Source organism: Marmota marmota, unplaced genomic scaffold (genome assembly GCF_001458135.2).
Source record: "Marmota marmota marmota unplaced genomic scaffold, marMar, whole genome shotgun sequence".
Classification (NCBI taxonomy): domain Eukaryota; kingdom Metazoa; phylum Chordata; class Mammalia; order Rodentia; family Sciuridae; genus Marmota; species Marmota marmota.
This window is the reverse complement of record NW_026000005.1, coordinates 33,717,883-33,739,640: the sequence shown is the minus strand read 5'-3', so window position 1 is coordinate 33,739,640 and position 21,758 is coordinate 33,717,883. Positions and strand designations below refer to the sequence as shown.

At 36.9% G+C, this 21,758-nt stretch overlaps 1 protein-coding gene across 1 annotated transcript in view; it reads right to left on the bottom strand.

The window, feature by feature from the left end:
- Xrcc5 (X-ray repair cross complementing 5) overlaps window positions 1-21,758 on the bottom strand; it is an 85,431-nt gene that overhangs the window by 43,792 nt on the left and 19,881 nt on the right. Inside the window, exons 10-14 of the mRNA XM_048808989.1 lie at window positions 17,935-17,997; window positions 15,818-15,955; window positions 14,773-14,863; window positions 11,606-11,739; window positions 5,208-5,404 (exon numbers count right to left, since the gene is read on the bottom strand). Of these exons, the coding sequence (XP_048664946.1) occupies window positions 5,208-5,404; window positions 11,606-11,739; window positions 14,773-14,863; window positions 15,818-15,955; window positions 17,935-17,997 (623 nt within the window). The remainder of the gene's footprint in view (window positions 1-5,207; window positions 5,405-11,605; window positions 11,740-14,772; window positions 14,864-15,817; window positions 15,956-17,934; window positions 17,998-21,758) is intronic.

Sequence of the window (21,758 nt, the reverse complement as noted above, 5' to 3'; positions counted from 1 at the left end):
ATGTTCATAGCAGCACAATTCACAATAGCTAGACTGTGGAACCAACCTAGATGCCCTTCAACAGATGAATGGATAAAAAAAAAATGTGGCATTTATACACAATGGAGTATTACTCTGCATTAAAAAATGACAAAATCATGGAATTTTCAGGGAAATGGATGGCATTAGAGCAGTGAAGCTAGCCAATCCCTAAAAAACAAATGCCAAATGTCTTCTCTGATATAAGGAGAGCAACTAAGAACAGAGTAGGGAGGAAGAGCATGAGAAAAAGATTAACATTAAACAGGGACGAGAGGTGGGAGGGAAAGGGAGAGAGAAGGGTAATTGATGGAAATGGAAGGAGACCCTCACTGTTATACAAAATTACATACAAGAGGAAGTGAGGGGAAAGGGAAAAAAAAAACAAAGGGGAGAAATGAATTACAGTAGATGGGGTAGAGAGAAAAGATGCGAGGGGAGGGGACGGCAGGGGGGATAGTAGAGGATAGGAAAGGCAGCAGAATACAACAGACACTAGTATGGCAATATGTAAAACAGTGGATGTGTAACTGATGTGATTCTGCAATCTGTATCTGGGGTAAAAATGGGAGTTCATAACCCACCTGAATCAAATGTGTGAAATATGGTATGTCAAGAACTATGTAATGTTTTGAACAACCAACAATAAAAATTAAAAAAAAAAAAAAAAGAATGTAAAGTTCCTGGAAAAAAAATAAAAAAATAAAAAAGCAAAAAAAAAAAAATTATCTCAGTTAAACTTTGCAATAACCCCATGCGTTAGCTATTATCGTTGTCCTTTTATAGATGAGCAAATGAAGGCTCCTCAAAGGCAGGTATTTGTTACTGCCACTTGACAGAGAGCAACTTGCCACTTTCAATTGCTATTAAGCGGAAATGCTTGGGTTTAGATATGATCTATCTGACTCCAAAATCAATGCCATTAGCCACTATACTAACCTGAAGTGAAAGTGGTGGTTTGAGGCAAATTTAATATAGCTTGGTAAACCAATTAGATATGGAAAGGTAAAGAAAGGAATGCCTTGCAGGAAATTAGGTGTCATTCTTTCAAATACAGAATAACAGTATGAAGGGAGGTTTGAAAGGGGGCACTGAAGAAGAAAGATGATGACAATTTCTGGATATACTGAACTTCAGGTAATTACAGATGCTTAAGTTATACAGTGGATAGGATGAAAATTGAGGCTGCAGGGAGGTATTCAGTTTTCAAATTTCTGTAAGTGAAATTTTAAAAAGTCTTGGGACACATACTGCTAAGGCAAAATGGAATTACAGCTAAGAGTGTAAGCTCTGGAATCAGACTGCCTGCATTTAAATCCTTACTCCAACACTTACCAACTAGAATCTTGAGCAAGTTTCTTATCTTTAATACTCAGTTGCCTCAATATTAAGATAGTGTCAATAAAATAACCTACTTCATAGTGGATCCAAACAGACAATGCAAGTAAAGCACTCAGCTTCTTATCTGTGCTCAATAAATGCTAGTTATTTTCTGAGGATAAAGCTTACATCAACATTTTAGGTTGGTAGGGAAAGAAAGGCAGCCCCTGAAGAATATAAACGGGAGTTGTCAAAGACTGGGAAATCGGGAGAAGCTGAAATTAAAGAAAATATGTGAGTTTCAAGAAGAAAATAATAACTAACAATGTCAAACGCTAAAAAGGAAAAGTTATGAAAGAGAAGGACTTCAAAGCTAAAGGGAACTAAGCCATATATGTCTTCTGGAAGACCAGTTTCAGAGAGGTGGAGGGGACAAAAGGGAGTGAAAGGCTGAGAAGAGAACCAATGTAGACTCTTTTTGTAATAAAGCTGGCTTGTGGAGGAAAGATAATAATTAGATTAGTAATTAGTAACAGGTAATAATTAGAGGGAGGAGGCTGGGGGGATTACTTTATTTTTAGATGAGGAGGGAAAGGAGGTATGAGAGAGGAAGATGCTGGAAATATAGAAAGAGAGAAGCTGTTAGTGGACTAGAGTACCAGAAGACACAGAAGAGAGAGCTCAGGGCATAGGTAAAAATGGAAGAAATATGGACTGGACCTGGGACAAAATTCCACTGAGACAGGAAAAAAAAAAAGAAAGTAAAGGTAGATGCAATACAGATACGTTTTTAGATGATATTAGCCAGAAAATTGAGGCATTCCCACTTCCTAGCCTCTATCTTCTTTATGAAATCATCGCTACTACCATCACTGTTGTTGTCACTGTTGCTAATATGCTAATAATTTAGGATTTTCCAAATCATTTACTGACAAACACTGTTATTGTGTGCTAGGCATTGTGTTGGGTTCCAGATGAACAGCAAACATTATTCAACTAACCCCCATGAAAAATTTCTATTTAAATTTATCTTAAAAATATTTACATATATACATTTTTGTTTTTGTTTGCACTGGGGATTAAACCAAGGGGCATTTTACCACTACATTTACTACATTTTCTAGTCTTTCTTATTTTTTATTTTGAGACAGGGTCTTCATAAGTTACTGAGGTTGACCTTGAACTTGCAATCCTCCTGTCTCAGTCTCCTAAATAGCTGGGACTACAGGAATGAGCCACTATGCTGGCAAGACAGATATTCCTGTTATCCCTATTTTGCCCATGAGGAGAGTGAGGCTTACGGAGGATAAGAAACCTATTCGTACTATCGCACTGCAGAGCAAGGGGAACTACTCACATTGGCTAACTCTGGAGTCTAAATCTAAACCATTAATCAGGTAAGGATGACTGAGCGCCAGTATAGTGGGAGAAGTCTTTGGGGACTTGAAAAGAACAGAAAACTTTTTAGACTATCTGCACAGGGACAAAAAGAAATTGAGATTACATATGTATTAGTTGCACAAGGAGGATTATACCTTCAGAAGTCCTAATTTTCATTTTGATGAGGTACACCAACATTAAGGGAAGAAATGCTTCTATGCCTTGGGTATATTTAGTACACCATATGACTGAGTATCAAATGATGCTCTTTCCCCTTTAAATGAAAAAAACTACATCTAACAGTAGGTATTCAACAGATCCGAGATGAACAGTGGACCTTCTCCCATAATGAAAACACTATCATTGTTTTTTCATTGATAATGATATTATTATTGTTTGGGCTCTGACTATTGCTTTCCCTCCAAATAACCTGAAGTATTTTAACATCTGTCATTTCATAGTTTAAGATCTCTTGAGATAAGGCCATTTTTAGATGGAGAAAATCTCATAAAGGTAAAATTATTTAACCAAAATCAGATCAAGAATGACAAAGACAGGGGGAAAAAAAATAGTGATTCTCAGCTCAGGACTACGAAACTTCCTGATTCAACATTTGCCACTCCTCAATCTGAACCCCACACTCCTCCTCTGGAAAAGTATACCCTAGATTCAGGGATGTTGATTATATACAAAAATATAGCTCAGTGTTAGTAATATTTCCCCCCCTCAAGAAAACTACTCTAAAGCTGACTACAGCCTAATCATAAAACATAAAAAGTTTTTAAGAATTTTGAGGAAGGGACTGAATCATTCTCTTGAATACAGGAGGGATGTGATAAATATTTGCCAAATGCATTATTTCTGAAGTTCTTAAAAACTAAGACTTCTGAGGAAAAAGGGCAGAGAACAGGTGTGTAAATAGGCCTGTAAGAGTGAGATAATTCCCAGGCCCCAGGCAGGTGACTTGGCTGCATCCCAAACCACTATGGGAGCAAAAAAACAAAAAGCTCAGCCTAGCACACAGCCTCCAGAAGAGTGAACAAGAGGACTAGGGCTGAAGGTACAATCACAGCAGGGACCAAATCACAGAACAACAGCCTTCTGGGTCTCTGTGGTGCATTTTTTAACCAGCTAATTTACATTCTAATCAAAGGAGGAGGAGAAAATGGCCCATTTCTTTCCCACAACACCAGAAGGTAATCAAGATCATGAACTGGAGCTTTAATACACAGAGAGAGAATAGCCTGTGATTGCAGTGAGACAGAGCACGGTGTCATGGGAAGAAAAGGCCACAGACTTTTATTGAACTGTTCTCATCTACTAACCCAGAGGCATACAGGGAGATGAGGAGAGCAGAGGGAAAGTGGATTTTTAGGCACTCTTCCTGTGTAGAAGGCACGATAAACTAAGAAGAGCTGTAAGTCTCCCCAGGATGTGTTAGGAATGCTCATGATAGAATCTATTGACTATATAATTTTTTCCCCTCCCAATTCTAACAAAGCTTGGGGTATTAACCTCTGGAAAGTCACACAAAAATTCAAAGTTCTCTATTTGACTTAGACAATAATTCACTAAATCAATGATTTATAGAAACCAGCGAAGGTTTCTGGAAATTACTCCATATTCTTCAACTGGGGTATTTATAAATAATAAGCTTTGCTTTTTCAATGAAGATACAGCTGTGGGAAGCAAATCAAAGAAAAATGAAAAGAGCATCGTGGTGTAAAGCCAAATCTCAAAATGCAGCATAAAGAAATGAATAGATAATACTGGTTTGAGAAAAAAGTCACCAATAACTAGTTGATTGAAACCTGGTGAAATCAAGATTTATATATCCAAATGATTCTGGATAATAAAGAATAATTTCTTCTAGTTTTTGTTTGAATGGAAATTAATATAAAGATTCTGAATAGAATCTAATAAGGAAAAAAACTTAATAGCCACTTGTAAGCTTGATTGAAGGATCGTATGAAAAGCATTGTGCAATTGTTAACCTACAAATAACTCCCTAAAAGAATAACCAGGTTAGTATATCCTCCCATATTCACAAAATAGCTAAAGGCAGGCTAGATTTTTCATTCCTCTTCCCACTTTTCCTCCAAAAGCTGCACTAACACCTAACCTCCCCACCAAAGAACCTCATCCTTCAATATACTCCTCTCATCACTAGTTCCACACTTCAAAAAGGGTAAAATTTAGCCTTAGATATTAAAAGACTTTGCTTATCCTCCCTTTGTATAATTCACCAAGAATCTGATGCTGATCAAAATGTCAACAACCCAGAAGGTAGTTCTAAATCCCAAGTGAGAAGCAAGGATGAAATATGACTACAATGAATCAATGAGAAACCAATATTCCAACACAAGGGTCAAGCATCAGAAGGCTTCTTCCTCCCACTTTCTCAAATCCACAATCCCCAAGGCAGTGCCTTAATTCCAGAGCCCCCAGGACTATCATTAACCTTAAGGGCAACTACATCAGGTACTTACTTGTCTTGGAAAATGTCCTGAGCAGTTACTTGATCCTTTTTCTTGATGGCTTCAGTCAGAGGGAAAAGGTTCTTTATTTTAGAGAGAGGAATCTGACATTTTGCTGTCACTTCAGTGGGGGGCTCTAGCATATTCAAAATATGTTGCTGAATTGGGGGCAGAGGCTCTTGAGGATGTAAAGCTCTGTGCAGCAGACACTGTTGGGGAACGAGAACACAAGTAGAAAGTTTGTAAATGTGTTCTTTCTATATTACAATCAGGGATACTCCATCTTTGGTTTGGGAGGGATACTTGACTCACACCAGACATAAGAAACAATAAAGTTTGGCTCTTAACCACTTTTGTTAGCAGGACATTGGACATGTCTTAAACCAACCGAGGAAATAGGCCCACACTGAGTAGTAATTCCTTCTACTAGAAAGTAGTAGACCTCCTAGAAAGTAGTTTCATCTTATAAAAAGACACAGTCGCTTTTAACTACTTGGGGAAAATGAGGTTCTGACAATCTGGGATTATAACCTTCTCATCACAAACCTTTTAACACCCCCTTACTCATTCTGCACTTGCTCCTTCACTCACTCTTAGAACTCAATGTGTGGTGGATCAAACAGGTGACTAAAGGAGAGCTGCCCAAGATCAAAGAGTCCCAGGAGGAAGGCTGTGAAGGAAACGAGAACCCTGAGTTGCCCCAAACCTCCCAGGAGAGTGGAATGTGAATGCATCTCCACCAGTCTGTCCACCTCTCTTCTCTGTCCTCACAGTCACCACTCTGGCCAGACACCAACATCCCTCCTCTGGCCTACTACCATCACCTTCTAACTGGTCACCAGGCTTCTGCTTGAAAATTAATTCCTTACCATATCCCAGAAGTCCTACAATGACCGCAGCACCAACCCACCTCCCCAGTCTTGGTACCTGCGACTTCTGACTCACAACGCAGCAAGGCTGGGTTCTTCAAGTTTCACTCAATCCAAGCTTGTTCCTGCTTTTGGGTCCTGGGCTTAATATTCCTGCCTCTTCTGTCTCCCCCAAGAGAGGTGGCCTGAGAGGTGGCCTTTTTTTTTTTAAATGTACTGGGTATTGAACCCAGGGGTGTTCTACCACTGAGCTACATGCCCATCCCAGTTTTAACTTATTTTGAGATAGGGTCTTGCTAAGTTGCCCAGGCAGCCCTCCTGCCTCAGCCTTCTGAATTGCTAGATTATGAGCACATTCCACTACCTACAATTAGGATTGGCCCTTGCTTTAAATCATCCTAGTCTTTACTGAAGTATTATCTCCTCAGAAGGGCTTTCCCTGATGCCGTATATAAAGTAGCCCCTGCACCCCCTTCCTACCACCTCATCACATTCTATCATTTTCCTTATTTTATATTTTTGATAATATTTACAATCTAAAATCACCACATCATTTTTTTAGTTTAGTTGCTTATTGCCTAGAACTCTGCCTTGAATGTAGGGATTGTGTCTAGTTTACAGCTAAATTCCAAGAACAAACATCATGCCTGGCATATAATCAGCACCTGACAGAAGATGAATGAAGAAGTACTCTTTCCCAGAGCTCTTGCTGTTAATGGAGTGGGGCAAGGCTCAAGGGACAAGGGACAAGGCAGGGTTTCACATGCATGGAATTGGATGGCAAGCCACTTCCATCCAATAGCCCCATGCTGCCTATAGGCAACTATACCAGGCTTTGGAGGCACCCATGTCTTCAGGAAGGCAAGCAATGAGATATTATTAAGAAAAAAAAAGAAAAGAAAGAGCTCATCTGATATTTCCTTGGTGTGGCAAATAAATTCAAAATTATGCTAGAGAATAAGCTTCATTTCTTTCTTTTTTTTTTTTTTTTGCCATACAAGGGATCAAATCTAGGGTTTCACACATGCTAGGGAAGTGCTCTATCACTGAGCTACATCCCCTCTTTTATGTATATATATATTTTTTATATATATATATTTTATATATATATATATATATATATTCTATTTATATATATATATATATAGTGTAATTTTGAAGGAAAAAAGGGAGTTGAACAGCTTCTACAATTTCAAGCTATAATCTTATATAATATATAATAATCTTATAGTATACTATTTATACTATCCCATGAACTATTTTCCTACAATAAAGAAAGCATAAGCTAAAAGTTTCCATTCTAAAAAGTAAAAGGTAACTCAGGTTTAATAGTAAATATCATCCAAGAATCAATGTCCTACAAATTCAGAAAACCCTCAGGTAGAAATTAAGTACCAATTTCCTCTAGAAATTCCATGTTTGCTCCTGCCCCCTTTCAAAACACAAACCATAACTCTTCCTTCTCTATAGTATATTCATTCATTTCTGAGTTTGACTTTGGCTTTCTTCTTTCTTAACTGACTCTCCCTTAAGCATCATTAAGGCTTTTTTAGTGTAAAGCAAAAGGCAAAACCAAAATAGCCCCAAGCCCTCTGTATCTACTGTAACCTTGTGCATAATCCTTAATTCACAGTTCTCACCCAAGTCATTTAAAATATCTCAGCTTAGAAAATCCTAAAGATGTAAGCAGTAGCTGGGCCCAGTGGTGCATACCTGTAATCCCAGCAGCTTGGGAGGCTGAGGCAGGAGGATCAAAAGTTCAAAGCCAGTCTCAGCAAATAAGCAAGGTCCCAAACAACTCAACATGACCCTGTCTCTAAATAAAATACAAAAAAAAAGGACTGGGGATATGTTTCAGTGGTTGAGTGCCCCTGGATTTAATCTCCAGTATCAAAACAAACAAACAAACAAAAAAAAAAAACTTATAAGCAGTAATCAAGCATTCAACCTGGCAGACTTCCTGAAGATTCTATGTGATATCCAATTGGCACGTTTTGGAAAGTAGGTAGAACAGCCAATGGAAAACACAACAAAATTTCAGTATAAATTTCAGGCAATCCTATTAAACAGTATTTTTATTAACAAGTCAATAAGAAGGAATCTATAAGACATGTTCTGAAGCAACAACCTCTTACTCATATTTTCTTAAGTTCACATTTTAGATAAATAAAGCTAAGTAGGATATTTATAAAATTCATTAAGCAAGAAATTCCAACTTGTTAAAAAAAAATGAGGTTAAAAGAAAGTGACATGCTTTAGTAACTAGGAAGCTAAGATCCCAATCCTTTATATACACATTGCTTTTAAGTAAATGTTACTCCTTGATGTGATTTTTTACAATTAGAAAAAGATTAGAGGGAAAAATACAGACTATATGGCTAATTCAAAGGGCACTAACATATTGATTATAGCAGTACTAACATCAATTATTTAAAAGGTAATTTTAACTGTACTTTTGACAAGATACATTTTCAGCATTTTGTTCCAAAATCCCTCTTGCCAACAGATTGATTATTAATCTCTCCCTTCTTCTGTCAGCTCATTCACTCTCAACTCTAAATACTTAAAGAGGAAAATAGGCCCCGTGTTCTCCTGCAGCTTAATGTGTCCTCTCCCTTTGCCAGAAAAGCCGTATCTTCCAGGTAACCTAGGTTCCACCTCATTACTCAACTGACACTGGGCCCTGAAGTCATCCAAGACTTAACTACCAGCCCCTGAAGGCCCTCTGCTAAGCTCACCTTTGCTCATCATTGTGCAACATCTTTTCCCATCCTTCCTTCTGGACACTCATTCTCTTTCATGCCTTCCAAGATGACCTTTGTTGAGGGTGGAGGTAGGAGCACTTGGTTTTGTTTAGTAACAGCTCTTCTTTTTACATCTATTCCTAATTGCTCACTCACATAGTGGAGTACCTGGCTCTCTTTTCTGCTCACCGTGCTCTCTGAAAGAGGTGGTCTTTTTCCACCATTGTTTTAACTACTGGCTTTATTTAAGACTATTAAATCTATATATTAAAACTGACTTTCGGGGCTTTGCACACCTATTTCCAACTTTCCTTTGAATATATATACTGGGACAGTCAACAAATAACTCAAATTTAACATATGCCAAAAAAAGAATTATACACACACACACACACACATCTTTTCATCTGCTCCTTCTATTCTTTACCACAATTAATAGTGACATCATCCTTTTAGTCACCCCCACTAGGACTGTTAATTTCAATTTTTTTCCTGGCCAATCACCATCCAGTCCTTCAAATCCTATCTCTTCTACCTTCTAAGTACCTTCAAACTCCATTCCCCCCTCCAGTCTCTAAATCACTGCTTTAACTCAGGCCTCAAGCAGGCCACTGTGGGTTTCTCAGCTGGCCTCCAGTCCATCTCCTATGCCACCACCAGAGCTATTTTTAAAAATCCATGTTCCCTACCTGCTGACAAAATCCTTTAATGATCACCACTGCCACAAAATCCAAACTGCTGAGCGAGGAGCACAAGGCTCTTAATAACCTCCCTATTTACCTTCACCGCCACCTTCCCCTTAGAGAAATAGAACTATCTGTGGATCCTTAAACACGTGACATGTCATCATACTGTCATGCTTTTGTGTATGCTACCTGTTTTGCACAACATGCCCTCATTACATTATGCACCCCTCTTTTCCTTCAGAACTCTGTGCAAATGTTAATTCCTCAGAGAAGCCTCTTTTCCTCTTATTCCTGTGGTCTTTTCCCATCATTGTTTTAACTACTGGCTTTATTATCTCTCTACTCCTCTCTCCTCTAAAGGAGTCCTTGAAGTAGTGGGCCTATGTTATCTTTAGCTCATGCTTCATAGTTAGTACTCAGTAAACATTTGTTTCTTTGGGGGGGGGGAGAGTAAATTCAACTTATACATCCTTAATGAAGATAAAGAATCTGTATATATTCTTTATGTAGACGGGCCATATTAAACTCTCCCCCACAAAAGAAAGCAAAGTTGATTATGCTGTAAAAAACTAAGTTATCAGTGCTCACAGCTTTGAAAGATAAATCTTTCTGCATTTATGACTTGTATCCATTTTTAAGTCCAAAAAAATTTACTGAACATAAATAGAGCCTATCCTAGATAAATCTGGCAAGTAGTAGAAGTTTCTCTTGTTTTGGAAAGCTTTCTCACTGCTCAGCTCCTTCCTTTCTTAGAAATGGCATAGGCTTCAGGTCTTCAATTCCATACATCAAAACACCAATGCAGTTTTCATCAGTTATAACACTCAGAATACTAAAGGATTCACTGAGGCAGGCCTTTACATGTTAAACTTCATATTTCTAATTTCAGAACAAAATATTCTTTTTTCGCTATTTAAAGGAATTCCAAACACCAAAACAAAACAAAACCAAAAACAGGCAGTTTCTATCATGCAGAGGATCTCTTGATTATCAAGAATACAAGTAACAATAAATGTTGGCAAGGATGTGGGGGAAAAGATACACTCATACATTGCTAGCGTGGAAAGCAGTATGGAGATTCCTCAGAAAACATGGAATGGAATTAGAATTTGATGGAGTAATCCTACTCCCTGGCATATACCCAAAGGACTTAAAATCAGCCTATTATCGTCACATGGCCACATCAATGTTTATAGCAGCTCAATTCACAATATCTAAGCTATGGAACTAACCTAGGTGCCTTCAGATGAATGAATAAAGAAAATATGATACACACACACACACACACAATGAAATATTATTCAGGAATAAAAACATTTGTTTTTATGAACATATGGCATTTGCCTGTGAAAGGATGGAAATGGAGACTATCATGTGAAGTGAAATAAGCCAATCCCAAAAAACCAAAGGCCTGATATGCAAATACTAACACACAGTGGTGGGAGGATAGAAGTTCAGTGAGTTAAACAAATGAGAATGAAGGGAAGGGAGTGGGGTTGGGTATAGGAAAGACAGTAGAATGAATTGTATGTAAGTTTCCTATAGGCTCAATATGAATACATGACCAGTGTAACTCCACATCATGTATAACCACAAGAATGAGAAGTTATACTACATGTATGTATGATAAGTTATACTACATGTATGTATGATGTTAAAATGCATTTTATGTATTTTAACTGTCACATATAACTAAAAAGAATAATTTAAAAAACTCAAGACAAAACAGGCCCCAATATGGATTGGGTTAGTTAAGGATGTTTTGTGAAGTGAATCAAAATGGACAGTCCATAGGTTCACATATTCACCTCACCTAGGAGTGGGCCTTCCATACCTCTCCAGGGAAGACTTTGCTTCAATAGCTGCCTGTTGCATTCTTCAGTTCTGAGGGAGTCAGAGAAACTTGTGTCCAACTGTCATCAACTTCATCCAAAACTAGAATATTCTGTCCTCTCCTTCCTCAGCACAAATCAGGAAAATGTTATTCTTTTATTAAATAGAGCAAATGAAGTCCTCTGTGGTTAGATTTATTTGGGACTGGCCAATTACCTTTTCACTTAGCTTTCTTTTCATTTGCTACAAACATGACTGGTTCATCTTTCTTCTCTCACCTGAAATAATCTCTGAAATGCAGGATTTGGGATCTTGGTGGTTGGAAACAAGTCTTCAATGGTGTCTTCCTCCTTGTCTTCCTTTACCAAGCTCATAGAGTCGATTAAAGCATCAACAGCACTCAACTGTGCCTCTTAAGACAAGGATAAACAGAGAAGCAGAAAGGAAAAAAAAGGATTATTCACATTATTCTCCACTAAAACAAAAGCTTTCTATTTTATAAGTACAGCAATACTAGCAGGTTATATACTCCTGGTTCTGCCAAAAATATTCTGTATGTATGCAAGTACTTAATCTGAGTCTTGTTTTTTTAATCTGTGAAAGAGCTTTTTAGAGTAGTTGACCTCTTAGGTTCTTTTCAGCTCCTCCATTTGATGAACCTTTGACAATGGAGTATCATATCAAAAGCAAAAGAGTCTACTCCAGAAAAAACGAACAACAGCCACAGGAAAACCTGACTTCTCCATGGAAATTTGAACCAAATATTCATCATTCAATGAGCTACTTGAAAAGAGAAAAGTATTCTGAGCTTTTAGAAGGAAAAGTTAAAATCCAGCCCCCCTCTTTTTTTCTTTTTTTTTTTTTCCTGGAATAAGGTTAGTTTTAAAAAAATAAGGAAAGGCTTAATAAAAAGCAGATTCTTCTTTTATGCTTTTCCAGGCCTTTCTCTTGTATTTCATGTGAATGAGACTTTTTTAAAATAGCAGGAGAGCTTAGACAAACTATATAATAATGTAATCAGTACTAGGGAAAAAGTGTTCCAGGATCACACTTGTCATAAAGGTAGCATCGAGGTAAGATGAAGAAGTTACACTACAAATTTATTCAAGAGGAACAAAAGTACAGAAAAATATAAAATGTGCATTTCTGAATCTTAAGCCAGAGGAAATGGAAGGTGAAGACTGGATTAAATTGTAGATTTATGCTGAGGAAGGGGAGTGAAAGAGAGAGGCAGGAATATGCTAGTCCTGGATGAAGTTGATGACAGTAGGACACAGGGTTCTCTGACTCCCTCAAAACTGAAGAACATCATAGGCAGCTTTTGAAGCAACTCTTTCCAATGGAGAGATGGAAGGCCCAACTCCTGGGTGGGGCGAGTGTATGATGGAGAGAACGTGTACTATCCATTTTGACTATTTTTTAAAAATTAGTAGTTAACTAAAGAGAAAGACATTAAAAAGAAAAAGAAAACCCCTATGGCAATGAAGCATAAACTTTCTAATACTTAATGTAATTTTTATCAGAGTCTAGAATCTTAACAGGACGACACCATTGGACCACAGTGAGCTGATTCTCCTGTTAGAATCAGTTCCTCCTGCATACATATACACCCATGTACATATCTTACCCCACTCAATTCAAAATATTCTGAAGTTCCATGACAACCTTTTTATGTCTTTTCTAATACCCAACAGAAAGCAAGTAAGTGCTCCTCAAAAAAACATCTACCAAGGTCTGGGTTTGTAGCTCAGTGGTAGAGCTCTTGCCTCGCATGTGTGAGGCTCTGGGCGTGATTCTCAGCACCACATAAAAATAAATAAATAAAATAAAGGCATGTGTCTATCTACACTGAAAAAAAAAAAAAAAAAAAATACCAAGTAAAACAAAACTGGGATAGTCCAAAGCGATGTGGATGAAAAACAACTCTTTCTTAAATGCTTCTGTACTGCTGATTCACAGCAGTTCAGCTGTAGAACTTAAGTACTATTTTTGGATTCACAGTCACTAGGCAAAAGGTAAAATGTACCTTATGCCTGAAGTCTCTCAAAAGTACCTTGCTTCTATTCTTCACCATTTCAGATATCCCTTTGTACAGGCACTATAAATGAAAGAGCACAGAGGTAGGTACTGTGGCACATTTCTTTCCTGTTTTTGAACTTTCCAGAGAAGGTTTCAGACAAAGGCATAGCTATCACCAACTTAAGCTAACTAGTGCAGTGTCCACATAGAATTAGCTAGGAGATGATACTTACACATGTGAACATTCAGTGATTTTCATCTGCTACTACCAGTTAGTATCAGGCCAGATTATTCTGGCCTTTCAAACTCCTACAATGACTACATCGACTCCTACATCAACTAGGGAAATACATTAAACAGCTTTAAGAATCCATTTTTCCACAGGAAAGAATATAAACAGAAATACGTTAACACACAGAAAATAGATCAACAGATCTAAAGATATCTGATTTTTGAGATTCTGATGATTTATGTCTATAAAATAATTATTAAACAAAGTTCTTTTTAAAAAATATTCTACTCATTTAAAGTTTGAAATGATCAAGAGGTAGAGACAAGACTATGACACAGTGACAACTTTATACATTTGGGTCCATTCCTGCCTCCACCATGACGTAGAGGGCCTCAACTCTAGAAGGAAGACAAAGATCCCAGCCGTAGGAACCCATTTAATTCTTAGCCTTTTCTCAGCACACTGCTCCGAAAAGGTCGAACCAAAACAACACACAGGAAGAACACACCTACAACCCCTTAATCCTACACTGACACGGATAATAAATTAAACTTGAAGAATAAATTATCTACCATCATTTGTTGTTCTTTTAGGTATATTTTCTCATTCTGTCCCCTGCTACATTTTATTACAGTTGTCTTAAATGGTGTGCTCTCAGGAAGACTGGACCTGTGACTCTGAGACTCATTCTGTGTAATATCCTACATGTGCAGCCAGAGGCCAAATAACAGGGTTTCTCATTAAGTTCCAAGTAACTCCTAGATGCTAGAAGTACATAACAATGAGACTTAACCTTACTGCAAACTATAAAAGGAGGGCAAAGAGAAAAGCTCATTTCCAGTATCGTCATGTGAATTTCCAAGATTTTTCATGTATGTAGAACATGGTGTGATACTGCACACCAATTCATTTCAGCAGGGGCAAAGTTGATCACAACCAGAGAACAGACACCCAGCACCAACAAGCTATTCCCTAGACACATGCACAAAGTCAGAAGGGGGAACTAGACAGTATTTAGAAAGTTCAGGGCAAAGCTATTTCTAGTACTGAAAAAATAGTTCAGGAGTATAAGAACAGAACTGACCAATTCCATCCTGTGAAATCTTATCAACAACCAATGACTGGAGCCAGGTGATTGCCCAAGAACAAATCTGCATGCAGAGCCATTAGTGAACTAAATGGAAATAAACTCACCTGTGGGAGTAAATTTCTTATTATTTTTCAGGGATGAAAACATATATTGCCGCAAGTCTTCCATGAAAGGCAGCTGCACATACACTAAGCACTAATGAGAAAGGAAGGGGACAAAAGCAGAAACAATAAAGTTAATGGAAAAAATATAAAAATGGTCCCAAATGTTGTAAAAATGGCACAACAGAAATATTTCAGAAATCAGAAAACTCAAATCTGGCACATGAAAAACTAAAGTGTTTTGACTTGTGCTACTGACTATTCACAACTGCAAACAATATGAAAAATATTAAACATTAAAGAAATGCTTAAAAACAAAACTACTAAGGGGCTGGGGTTGTGCCTCAGTGGTAGAGCGCTTGCTTAGCATGTGTGAGGCACTGGGCTCAATTCTCAGCATCGCATATAAATAAATAAAATAAAGGTTCATTGACAACTGAAAACAAAACAAAAAAACTACTAAATGCAAACTGTAAAATGTATGCATGACCAAGTAAAAAAAATAAGAAAAGGCAGGGTGCCTGGAAGGCTGACCTGCAAGTCAAGATATTTGCTTTCACTTTATATTTCTGGTAAGGAATCTAGACTTATATTTTAAATACAGATCTTTTAAAACAGAAAAGCCCCAAATGGACTTTACATGGATCACAACAAAAATCATATCCTCAACCTTTATTCATAATCCCTGTTTATTAAAGTGGAGGTATTTCTCTTCCCATTTGATTCTGAAGTCAAGAAGGTCAAGAACTGAGAGAAAAGATCACAGTTAACCCTTACTGATTTAATAAAAACCTCCTTAAATATTTTTATAAGTTATGTTGTTTCCTTACAATTGAAAACTTGGTTCATAGACCAGCAATATCAACATTACCTGAAAGTTTTCAAGAAATATAGGATTTGGGCCCCACTCCAGATCTAGAGAATAAGTATCTGAATTTTAACAAGATCCCCAAGTAATTCCCATACATATTAACAGTTGAGAAGCACTGCTTAGCATAAAGGATGGGTTGCAGGGAGAATACAAAAAAAATAAACCTGTGGGTTTTACCTCATAGGCATCCTTGATATAAGGAAAAGCCACACCAACTTGAGGATTAGCTCTTCTGTCATAAACGTATCGAACTACAGCCACCATGTCTAATTCATCCAAGGCATGAACCAAGGAGGAAAGTGCAACTGCTGCTGCCTTTTACGAAAGATGCATGTATTAACACAGATCACAACATTACCTCATAAACCCCAATAAGACAATACCATTTTTTGACCACCACATTAAAAACTGACACCAAAAAGTTGTTCATCCTTTGCCAACAGATCTGAAAATATCTCTTCTTGAGTGATACTGAAGTGACCTTACAATGTACAGTATTGAAAATTCATTATACAAAATGAAGTCATTCCTGTCAGAAACCACAAAAATGGAGTGGAGAAGCCATGAAAAGGAAGAGGGAACACTCAGAGACTGCTTGGAAACTTATAGGGATGGAGTTCTGACCAACTAAAAAAAAAAAAAGAAAAAGAAAAAATCCTTCTGGAGACAGTAATACTCACTGACAAAATAAGCATAAGACAACTGATGCTTGCTTCAGGAATTGCCTCACAGAATCATCTCAATCCCATGAGAGCGCAACTTTATGACTATCAGTACTTAGCAACTGACAAAACACTAATACAATCTCAAAAGCAGCTTTACATAGTAACTGCCACAGCTCAATGAGCAGAGCTCACCAGCTCCCTCAAGCACCAAAGTGGCAATGACTTTCTTTCCTAGTAATTTGCAGAGGACTGACTCTCTGTGCAAATGCTAAAGTTTACAATAAGATCCCCAAACTTTCCTTTGTTCTTTAAACACAAAAGAGGCCACCAGGCCTGTGTATGTGAAAACTTGGTTCATAGACCAGCAATATCAACATTACCTGAAAGTTTTCAAGAAATGTAGGATTTGGGCCCCACTCCAGATCTAGAGAATAAGTATCTGAGTCACAATCCTATTCTTCATTCCCAAATAGAAGTTCCTTCTTTGAAGCTTTGTCTCTACATTTTTATTTGACAGTAGGAAGTAGTTATCTGTATATAGCCAGATTCTAATTACACAATTCACAAGGCTGCCCTTGGCTATCAAATCTAGATAATCACCCAACACATGATTCTCAACACAGCTTAGTGACATGACATTCCTCACTGCACATGCAGCATTTCTCCCAAAATGACTAGAATTTTCTTGCGTAAAGGGACAAATGGGATTTAAAACCTCAGCAACAGAAGTTAAAAACAAGTTGTAGTTTGACAGTACACACCAGACCTACATGATTTCTGAGAATTGATACAGGAAAAACCTATGAACTAGAATTCTCAAATATGAAGATTCCCCATTTCAACTGTGTTCTAATTTATCCCATTCAGTAGTGAGGGGAATCCACACATTTTCTTCTAATTTTAATTTTCTCATAGAATAACAAACGGCATACCCATCTATCTAGATCAACAGCCAGCTACCTTTCAGAAGTGAGGATAATAAGAGGGTTATAACCTGTTATACCAACACCCTATCCCTTCCCAGACAAACCTACTACATTCAGTTTACTAATTTCAATTTTAAATACTTCATGGATTTGGAAACCTGATTCAACAGTCGTAAGTAAGTTCTGATTTGGTGGTCAGAAAGAAAATATTTACAAAGGGAGCAGGTATGAGTATAGGATGCAAAAATCTTGGGGAGATGAGAAAAGAGTAGGAAGAGGGAGGGGGAAAAGATCAAATTCCTCAATAATAGAAGTAGTTCAGTGAGCCACTAAAGTGTCTCTCCAGGATGCTTATGCCAACTCTTATATGTTCAGTGTTTATGAAAAATCAAAATGTCAACCTGACCCCGACCCCCTCAACATTTGACCATGAAATTCCCACACCTAAATGAAGTCATTCAAAATGTTTCCTTTTTAATATATACTTGGTCTCCAATTGTAGGATTATGTCCTCAAGTGTTTTACTCATGCTAAAACAAACTCATTTATCATTTCTCCATTTTCACATTTAAAGGTCAGTGAATTTTCCCAATGCTATTGCAAGAATTCATGTCATTTTAAACTTCAAAAGCCCCAAACAATCCACTTTCATCAAATGACAGTTCAATTCTGAAGCACTAACTGAATGATCCAGTTAACTCACCTTATCACCTTTTGCTGCAAAGACCTTTAGAACTTGACTTCCCATAAAGAATTTTCTCTGGACCTACAAGAGTAAGAGAGGAAAATAATTGGTTTTGATCCAATATAAAAAAATATATATATATAGCCATAATGCCACACATTGCTAAGAAATTCTATTCAAAATGTTTTTACAAGAAAACATTCATAGTGACCAGAGACAACTTATTATTTGAGGATGACCATTCATCAACACAACAAACATCTGAGCACCTAGTGTGTGTACTGTATTGTCCTGAATACAATAAACACGACAGTGAACGGGACATAATCTTGCTTTTGAGGAGCTTAGAGAGACAAACATGAAATTAACTGCAATGCAGCATTAGCATCAAAGGTTATATGATGTTATAAGAGCACATATGAAGGGCACCAAGTCTGGTCACTGAAGGTTAAGGGAAGGTCAGCAAATGCTGACACCTAAGTTAAGACTTAATAGATAAAAAGGAAACAACTCAGAGGCACATCTGGGCACAAGGTCCCAGGAAGAGATTCACGCTATTGTGAATCAAAGTCTAGAGTGATATAAACTAAAGTACATTTGGAGTAGTTTTGGAGTAGTGCAGCACCACAGTGTAAGGAGAAATGTGAGAAATCATATTAAAGATTAACAATGATTAGATCATGAAGTCTCTTAGAAACAAGTTATGTGGCTTGGACTTTATTCTAACTGCAATGACAAAGCACTGATGAACTGCAGAGAATGAAGTGAAGAACAAATTAGCAAGGGATACAGTTGAAGAAAGGGAAACTTATGAAACCAGAAATAAGTATGCGTGTCCTTTCTTTCCCTTTTTAAAATTCAATTAACTTACCAGCAAAGTTATCAGAGGAGTCAAAGCAATCCACCAATATTCAATTAGAAAATAAATAATGAGGAGTTCCTGAAATCATAACCACCTGCATGTACCTACCAAGATCAACTTCTTTCTGATCTATGTAATCTGGAGCTTGGAACTTCTTTATAACAACATGACACATGCTATATGGGGAAATGTTCCTTATGTTTTTTTCCTGCCCTCTCACCTGAGAAATTATTGGAGTACTTGCATGGTAACAGCAGCTCAAGAAGATGAGTCTCAAAGGTATGGGTAAGGCCCTTATAATTCAAATGCCCCTCATCTCCACTTCCATTCCCCCATAATGGGAATAAACCTATATTTTAGTTTGCTATATTCATATAGCTCGACTTGCCCTAACAGAATCTATAATAGTTCCTGATTTATTAAAGAACAGCTAATGATAACTTTTCCAAATGTACCCAAATGATTTTTCAAAGAACAGTCAGACATTTGGGAAAATTCTGGCTAAATTTTTATCTATCATATAGACACCCAGAACACTTGACAACATTAAGACAAGCAAATTGAAAAACCTATTAAATTTTTAAAAGTAATTCACAATTAAAAGAACAAAAACAAAAAGCAGGCTAGGGATGTAGTTCTATGGTTAAGTTCTATGGCAAGCAGCCTAGCATGTGAAAGGCCCTGGGTTTCATCCACAGCACTACAAAAACAAAAACAAAAACAAATAAAACACACACATACACACCCCAAAACAAAATGAAAACTTATCATCAGTTCAATTAAAAAATGTTAGTTTTTCAACATTCTGGTTTAAGGAAATATGGAACAATATGTGATTTTATTAATTCAAAGATAATCATTAGTCTGTAAAAAGATGTATGCTTATATTTTATCACAGTTACCATGTTCTTAACACTTGCGCCCTTTTGTTAAGATAACGTATGAAATCATGTATGTACATTAGACTAGTCAAAAGCTGAGTTTGTTCATTTGTTGAGCAGATTACCATTAAACAATAGCATAGGCTTTGGAGGCCGTCCTGTTCAAAACCCATCTCTACCATCTCGGAGCTGTGTGACCGTGGGCCAGATACTTAACAGCTCTGAGCCTCAACTTCCTAATCTATAAAATGCAGATCATGGCATCTACCTGAGAGGATTAAAATAAGAATTAAATGAAAATTTACATAAAATGCTTATTAATACATTGACTAGAATATTATAATTATTCAATAAATGGTAGCTATAATAATTATCTTCATTGTACTTATCTGGGATTTTACTTAGGATTAAATTGACTTAGAGCCTAAAAACAAAAAGTCGACTTAGAAAACACTTCATGATTTTAGAAGTTAATTTTAGGTTAATAAAAGTCTTCTAGGGCAGGGGCTGGGGCTCAATGGTAGAGGCACTGGGTTCGATCCTCAGCATCACATAAAAATAAATAAAGATACTGTGTCCAACTACAGCTAAAAAAAATTTTTAAAAAGTCTTCTAAAATGGAAAGTATATTTTTTGTTCTGTTCATTATTTTGCTTTGCTATTTAACTGAAATAGGCTCTCCCTCCCAACCTGGCAAAGGTGATTTCAATATCCTGAGTCCTGAATTATACTTGAAGGGTTTTCACAGGTCTTTTCTGCCTATCTAGATCTACAGTCACTTCTTTCTTTCTTTTATTAAGATGATTCCACTTTTTTTTATGTCTTTATTTATTTATTTTTATGTGGTGTTGGGGATCAAACCCAGGGCCTCGCCCTTGCTAGGCAAGCGCTCTACCGCTGAGCCACAACCCCAGCCCTACATTCACTTCTTAATAGACCAGTTTCTACAAAACAGTGAAAATGAAGTTTCTGTTATGCTGAAGACTCGTAAGCACTGCTACCAATACTCATCAGTTTTAAGTTTATATGCTTTCTAAAGTGAATAATTTGTGAAACTTTGCTAAAAGCATTAAGGAGACCCCAAATAAAGGAGACGCACTATGAAAAAATAAATAAATAAATAAAGTGAATAATTTCATTTTTAAGAAAGCCATATTTAGTGTCTTGTTAGAAACTCTCAACTTCCTAAAAGTAATTATTCTGATCAATAAAATCTTACAGATTTTAAGTAAATACTCTCAATTTTTGGCTTATGAGTTTTGAATACATACGTATCAGTTTGGAGAATCATGAAAACAATTCTCCTCAACCTCACTAAACTCTTCTAACACTGAAGTACAAGGAGACTATATGCCAGAGCAACATGAGGAAGTTCAAATTCAGAATACCGGATTCAGAATACTTCATTAGAATTTTCACATGAGTTCTCCAATAAAAATCTCTTCATCCCTATATACCTTGGGTAAAACATATATAAAGCTACATTTTATATTTCCTAATTATAATTTATCTCTTTGGCTGCCTACCTCAAGAACATTTAATCTAAGATCTCCGGGAATCTTTTAACAATCTCTTCTAAGATAGCATGTGGTATCCCAAGGTGAATTACACCATTTCCCACATTGTCTATTTAGTACTTCTTTGCTTTGGGGCCTAAAACACATGTTACTTATATAGATAAGTTTCACATCCTAGAACTCTACATTGGAACTGAGAAGGAAAGTGACCACTATTAATCAATGATATTTTGAGAGTTAATGTCATTCAAAACCCACGTAGCAATCATCTAAAACACTCCATTATACATCATAGTTTAGAGAAAGAAATACCACAGCAAAGAAATGAATACTATTTCTTTACCTTTAAGGTTACTATGAGCTTTGATGGTCAGCAAAGGGAGGAAATGACTTAACTGAACCTATTCTTCAGATTTTTTTACATCTTGGTTTTTCTCTTCAAAAATCAAAAATAAGCTGGGTGCAGTGGCACACCCCTGTAATCCCAGAAACTCAGGAGGCTTAGGCAGGAGAATCACAAGTTCAAGGCCAGTCTCAGGAATTTAGCAAGACCTTCACAAACTTAGCAAGACCCTGTTTCAA